At 44.2% G+C, this 6,765-nt stretch overlaps 4 protein-coding genes across 4 annotated transcripts in view; 2 read left to right on the forward strand and 2 right to left on the reverse strand.

Annotated features, from left to right (window-relative positions):
• Positions 1-652: 652 nt before the first annotated feature.
• On the reverse strand, positions 653-1,153 carry SS1G_10752 (hypothetical protein; the record flags this gene model as incomplete). The annotated part of the gene is made up of 1 exon (XM_001588255.1): positions 653-1,153. One exon carries the CDS (start codon positions 1,151-1,153, stop codon positions 653-655), a length of 501 nt encoding a protein of 166 aa, XP_001588305.1.
• Positions 1,154-1,442: 289 nt separating this feature from the next.
• SS1G_10753 (40S ribosomal protein S6) lies at positions 1,443-2,512 on the forward strand (the record flags this gene model as incomplete). Its single annotated transcript, XM_001588256.1, has 6 exons — positions 1,443-1,451; positions 1,514-1,525; positions 1,590-1,660; positions 1,715-2,078; positions 2,194-2,361; positions 2,417-2,512. 6 exons carry the CDS (start codon positions 1,443-1,445, stop codon positions 2,510-2,512), a joined length of 720 nt encoding a protein of 239 aa, XP_001588306.1.
• Positions 2,513-3,196: 684 nt separating this feature from the next.
• SS1G_10754 (conserved hypothetical protein) lies at positions 3,197-4,551 on the reverse strand (the record flags this gene model as incomplete). The annotated part of the gene is made up of 4 exons (XM_001588257.1): positions 3,197-3,626; positions 3,762-4,134; positions 4,196-4,287; positions 4,481-4,551. 4 exons carry the CDS (start codon positions 4,549-4,551, stop codon positions 3,197-3,199), a joined length of 966 nt encoding a protein of 321 aa, XP_001588307.1.
• Positions 4,552-6,338: 1,787 nt separating this feature from the next.
• SS1G_10755 (predicted protein) overlaps positions 6,339-6,765 on the forward strand; it is a gene marked incomplete at both ends in the record, with an annotated part of 2,393 nt that continues 1,966 nt past the window's right edge. Inside the window, one exon of the mRNA XM_001588258.1 lies at positions 6,339-6,714. Within this exon, the coding sequence (XP_001588308.1) occupies positions 6,339-6,714 (376 nt within the window). The remainder of the gene's footprint in view (positions 6,715-6,765) is intronic.

A 6,765-nucleotide genomic window follows, 5' to 3' on the forward strand; every position in this document is an offset into this window, starting at 1 on the left:
AAATAGCTCAATTTAATTGATGTGGGTGACTGTGATTCAAGATTGAATAATTTCTGCTAAATTCTTATGACTCAGTACCAGCTGATGTGTTGCTTTCAGCAATTTGTTTCTGAATCACAGTCATTACTTTCTTCAGAGAAGTCCTTGTGAGTGTGGCTTAGCTTCAATATCTATATCAAGGCCTCAGGATGCGAAGCGGACTTGAATATCTCTTCGATTATTCACCGGACCCCGTTTCACGTATAAGGTGATAAGAGGCCGAACAATGCTGTTACCCTTAGAACAATTCCATATTATTCCAGATTATCCATAACTCTGAATGCAGCAATTCCAAACAGCCTCTAAATCCAGTAAGACTAAAATCGAAGACGCGCCTGCCTTCTCATCATATATTTCCTCTCAAGGCATCGTTGCAAGAGCTCGGCGGATGACACAATTAACTCGTCGGATTATCTGTCAGTGACAATATACCACAGAACACCAAGATCAATCTAACATTGAACAATAACTGTGGGACAGGGGAGTCCGCGGCATGAGATAACTCGAGCACGGGTAACCTATTCAACAATCATTGTACGTAGTCATGGCTATTGGAGAAGCAAACGTTGTTCTCTTGCTTCCTTCTCGTAAAAGTCAATTGATGCTCCGAGATTCAAGTAGCACCAGTAACCATAGCTCCGACTGGTTCGGGTCTTGTCGAGAATAAAATCTTCCACTTCACAATTTCGACAATTTCCAGTTCGTCCCTAGCACCGGACTCAACACCTTGCATTGAAATATCGCTATTCGTTGAAGAATTCGGCCTAGTTTCCTTCTTTCTAATAACTGCGTAAGCTTTCGGAAGCTTCTTGACTTCACCTGTCAGCCTTTGATGCTTTCCTACGTAGAGGTAAACGCGCTTCATCCACTTGGTATTATCAGGATTTGCCGAGTCATATTCTGGAAAGATGAGACGGCCAATTGGAGTTTGAAGACTTTTCACTGAAGACTCTGAATGTCTGGCCAGCTCATAATCCTCAAAGTCTGGTTCTGGAAGGTTGATCGTTCCCTGAAGCTCTAACAAAGCCAATCCAGATGGCGTTTGAAGAAGCTTCGGTAGAGGATTTTTTGTGGTGATGACAGGGCGTTCAACGCTAGTGTGAAGTGGTATCATGATTGGGAATTTTAAAGTATTGATCTCTATACTCTGAGCAACAGTATAAACACCAAAGCTGGGTTTCTACAGAGGTATTGATATAAATATGGCAGAATGTTTGACCGATCCGATTCTTAAATTTCTCACATGATCTCGGTTGTTGATCCACATCGGACTTTTCGCGCTAAGAGCACTAGCGTATCGCACCGAGAATTTCCAACTTTGCAAAAATCTAGAAGACTTCACTCCTCTCAGCGACAAATTATCGACGACAACCTCGACCACTTGACCATTTACCACCGTCAAGATGAAGTTGGTATGTATCTTATTGCTTTGTAATTGATTCCTTGAGCATCTGCTAACATATTTGATTGATAGAACATTTCATTCGTACGTTTCGATCAATCCAAAAACACACGACCAAAAAAATCGAACTGACAAAAGTACCCTACAGCCTGCCAATGGCAGTCAAAAGCTCATCGATATTGAAGACGAGCGCAAGCTCCGTGTCTTCATGGACAAGAGGTATTTCTTTCGCGAAATCGAACACAACAACAAAATCTAATATTTCCTCGACAGAATGGGCGCTGAGGTTCCAGGAGACTCCGTCGGAGACGAGTTCAAGGGATACATCTTCAAGATTACCGGTGGTAACGACAAGCAAGGTTTCCCAATGAAGCAAGGTGTTATGCACCCAACCCGTGTCCGCCTTCTCCTTTCCGAGGGTCACTCTTGCTACCGCCCACGCCGAACTGGTGAGCGCAAGCGTAAATCCGTCCGTGGATGCATCGTCGCTATGGATTTGTCCGTTCTCGCCTTGAGCATTGTTAAGCAAGGAGAGAGCGACATTCCAGGTGTCACCGACGTTGTCCACCCAAAGAGATTGGGTCCCAAGCGTGCCACCAAGATTAGAAAGTTCTTTGGGCTCACCAAGGAGGATGATGTACGTTTTCCCTACATCATTCTATCGCCTATCTCTCTCAACCGCTTCGTGCTGGTGCTTGAGGATAGAGTGTGAGAAGTAAATCCAAAGCGAAATGCTGATAAATTTTGGTTAGGTCCGTAAATTCGTTATCCGTCGTGAGGTTCAACCAAAGGGTGAGGGCAAGAAGGTCTACACCAAGGCACCAAAGATCCAACGTTTGGTCACCCCACAACGTCTCCAACACAAGCGTCATAGACTCGCACTCAAGCGTCGTAACTCTGAGCGTACCAAGGAAGCTGCCGTAAGTTCCTCTGGTATTTTTCCTCTTCGATTCACCAGCTAATCTTTTTCTCCAGAACGAATACGCTGCTATCCTCGCCAAGCGTGTCTCTGAGGCCAAGCACGCCAAGGTTGATGCCCGCAAGCGCAGAGCTTCTTCTATGCGTAAGTAGAGGGTATGTGTTGAGTAAAATAGTAGTCTTTATGGATGATTGGCGTGTGGAATGAATCCTCAGCCGGGTTCAAGAGGTGTATCACAAAAAAGCATTATACCAGGATGCTAGATACCAATTTAAAATGGACTGCATATTACTACTTAGGAAGGCGTTTCTGGAATGCAATGATGTGCTATTAACATGTTTTGATGTGCCCTAAACAGTGAAATAATTGCAGTTGGTTGTTGTCCTCATTAAAATCTTCTCGGCTCCCTTCGAGTTCCTTTCCTTAGTCCTCTTCGAACCCCCACCCCACAGTATCTCCTTACTTTCCTTGTACACATGCCGCGAGACGCTCCCCCCACATACCCGCCGTTTACTCGGCACATAAAAGTACAATGCGGTAACCAAGACAGCAAAAAGCTTACACGTCATTTATCTTCCCTTCTCACATGACAAACAAATCACATATAAGACAAGAAAAATATTTAATCCAATGCTTTCTTAGCTGCCGCGAGCCTATTTATATATGGAAGGGCTTTCCTGATTTCAGGTTTCCAGTTCCCCCTCCAGACGGGTGTCTAAGTACAAAATTCATCGATGCTGCAATTCCCAACCCAAATCTACCTGCCCATCAAACGCTGAACGTAACCCAGAAACTTTTTGCTCACCTCACTCCTTCCCGATAACTCGAGACCCCGCTTAGTCCATAGGTGCATGCGTAAACAAAAAGCTCACACTCTCGCCATTATGCGTCCTCCTAATTGCCTCAGCTAACGTAGCACTAATATCCATAACCCTCAATCTCCCACATTGTTCCTCCTTTCCTCTGAGTGGTACTGTGTTTGTAACTACTACTCTGCTCAATTTACTCTTGTTTAAGGTTTCGATTGCAGCTCCGCTTAGGATACCGTGGGTGACGATGGCGACGACTTCTTTAGCGCCGTGTTCCATGACTGTCTCGGCAGCTTTGACGAGGGTTCCGCAAGTATCGGCCATGTCGTCTACAAGGATGGCGATTTTATCGACGACGTCACCGACGAGGACCATGCGGGATACTTCGTTAGGGCGGGCGCGCTCTTTGTGGATGAGGGCAAAACCGAGATCGAGACGGTCGGCTATGGAGGTTGCTCTAGAAATAGTGTTAGTTTCTCTGATTCACTATGGAAATGCCACTTCATATCAATTTTACTCATCCCACGACCTGCATCTCGCTGATCCACAGGACATTCGTCGGATAAAATCAAGGAATGAAAAATTGGCTTACCTCTTAGCACCACCGGCATCCGGACTAACAACCACACACTTGCTAACCTCCAAGTTCTCTCTAATCCACCTCAAAGTACTTGGCTCCGCATACAAGTTATCCACTGGAACATTGAAGAACCCTTGAATCTGACTTGCATGTAAATCCATAGTAATAACATGATTACAACCGGCAGTTTGCAACATATTCGCGATAAGTTTAGCCGAGATAGGAGCGCGGGATTTATCTTTCTTGTCTTGACGTGCGTATGGGAAGTTGGGGATGACAGCTGTAATGCGGCGTGCGGATGCGGTTTTGCAGGCATTGATCATGATGAGCAGTTCCATGAGTCCATCGTTAATATCGCCAGGTGCAGTGGATTGGAGGATGAAAACTAGTGAGGGATATTTAGAATCTTTCGAGTGTGAATAGGATGAGGGACAAGAAGAACTAACCATCCTCATCTCTGACACTCTCTCCCACTGTGACGCTGGTTTCTTGATTTGAATAGTTCAAGCTCATAGTCTTTGCAAGTTCAATACCCAATCTGCCGCACGAATCTCATTAGCATAATCCCTCCTCCATTCGGATCAGCACTCTAACAACGTCTCCGACCAATGCACCAAAGTCCTAAATACAAATCCAAGCGTTCTCATCCCTACCCAGCCCATCCGTCCGCCATAATAACCATATCTATTCCATCCTGCTGACCCAACTTCAAGAAAGGGAAAATAACTCACCTATCAGCAACCAACTTCGCCAATTGCGGGTGGCTATTGCCCGTAAGCAACTTAATAGAATTCGTCGCCATTTTTTCTTCTCCCTTTCTATTTATTGTTTTGATTATTGCTTCCTTCTGTTGTGTTCCCTTCGGATCGTTCGCAATCGCACCTTTCCACAAATTCTTAACTAGGTTCAAATTTCGCTGTCGCAAAGAAATTCCTAGCCCACGTTTCTGTTTCGCTACGCCCTATTCGCTGTTCGTCCGTTCGTAAGGGGTAAGGTGTAAAGTGACAATTGTTTTCCTATACTTCGTATATCTGACGCAATTGCATTCAATTTTTCCTAAGTTTGTTCCGAGTAGAGTCAAACCCCCACAACCTTTTGATTTCCTCCCCCTAGTATGCGCAGAGTAGATTTGTCGTGTGCAGATAGGCAATTGAATCTTCTTGATCAAATCGCCCGAGAATATAAATGATATCTCGTTGCCTTGGACTGAGGTCGTGTTGAGCTCAAATATCTGAACAAAAAAGAAAGCTGATCAGTGAGAGAGAAAGAATATAAACGTTTTGATTGACATTTGACAAGCAAGAATTCGAGAAATAATTTTTGCGGGGTCTCTCGAAAAAATAACGTCCGTGCCGATGATCGGATTTTGCCGTTTTGAATTTTGGTGGGTCCGTTGCAAGTCGCGTCTTCTTTTTTATACGTATACCTACCCTCCCTAGTAACTTATGTTGACTGCACATAAACTGCATCTCAACATCATCCATCCGACTCGATAGCTCATTTTTTGGGGGGAAATTCACACTGATGAAGAAGATTTACCTAAGAATGCCTGGCTAGAGCTATTCTAGTCGTATTTTGTATAGTCTCTGCCAGAGAATATGGATTCTCACGGCAAGCAGGCAGGTCCATCTAGACCAACATCTAGTTCCGACAATAATGTCAGATCACATTCATTTTCAACCATGAGAAGAAGTGACAGTGTATGTGGAACTCTTTCTTTTTAATCTTCATCAACGTGTCAATGATGACTATCTGGTAAAAGGTCTGAGTGCTCAAAAAAGCTTCGTCTGGTTTTGCTTTGGTTATACTATTTCCTTGCTATGGCCGATGATACTACCTTTGGCATTTATCAAACCCTGGCGGCGTCCTCCATTTCAGGCAAGACTGTTTTAGTTCAAGGCAATCAGCTTCAACATTGAAAATTGAAGGACATATTGATGTCTTTTGACACTATTGCTATACGGAGTTAGACATCAACTTGCTCTAGGATGTATGACCAAAGGCTGCAATAGAAAGTGGCGCTGAACCTGCTGCAAAAAGGGCCTTGATCATCTGTAAAAGTCAGTTGAGGCGTACATAAGTGTTGTATAGCTCAATGCATAACCGCTGAAGCAAGTCATATGACGACTTTATATAAAACTGAAAAGACCTGAGACACATTCAATTCCCTCTTCCTATCTTGGCTGGCTGCCATATTCAAATACTTGCTAATTTTTTCTTAGTTGCAAGCTCCATCCGAAGATAAGTTTGATGAGTCGAGTTCAATTGCTTCATTTTCAACTATCAGCAAAGTTACAAGGTGCTTGAATTGTAAATTAGAAGAACTCACTCTCGATCCTTTGTATCGTTGTTCGAAATGCTCAGCCCGATGGCATGCTAGTTGTCATAATCCACGTCCAACAATTGGAGCTGAAGTCACGTATGCCAATTTCTTCTCGCACTGGTCGGCGATCGCTAAACGTGAATAGTGATTGGTATTGCCGTCATTGTACTAGGAAATATGGCCTGCCATCAAGAGAGCATTCGCCAGAGCGTGGATCATCAGCCGTGGAATGCGAAATACCTGGGTGCAGGAAGCCAATTTACAGCATGTCGGGTAAAGCCAAAAATGGTCTAGTCTTGTGTAAGTTTCACGAGATGACAGAGAAAAGCAAGAGGTCAAAGATTGCTAGCAAAGCACTGATACAGGCCTCGTCAAGGCCACTCTCGAAACCCATAAAAAAAGCAAAGCTTTACACTGTTAAGTATGATGAAGATATGCAGGGAATGAAGCGTAAACCAGGGAGGAAGCCAGGAGATATGAAAAAGAAGCCAATGCTTCCAAACCATTCAACTGCCCAATCAGTTCTCAATAATCAACCAACTGCAAGGGCTCAGGGAGTCCGAAAACCGGAGAACATGTTGGCTACACGAAGTGATTTGCATCCTCATACTGACACGGCCGCTCGAGGACCGCTTCATCCCCGTACTGACAACTCGATTCATATTCCAAAATCTAGAAGTAACGTTCAACCAC

Source organism: Sclerotinia sclerotiorum, genomic scaffold, assembly GCF_000146945.2.
Source record: "Sclerotinia sclerotiorum 1980 UF-70 scaffold_16 genomic scaffold, whole genome shotgun sequence".
NCBI classification, from domain to species: Eukaryota; Fungi; Ascomycota; class Leotiomycetes; order Helotiales; family Sclerotiniaceae; genus Sclerotinia; species Sclerotinia sclerotiorum.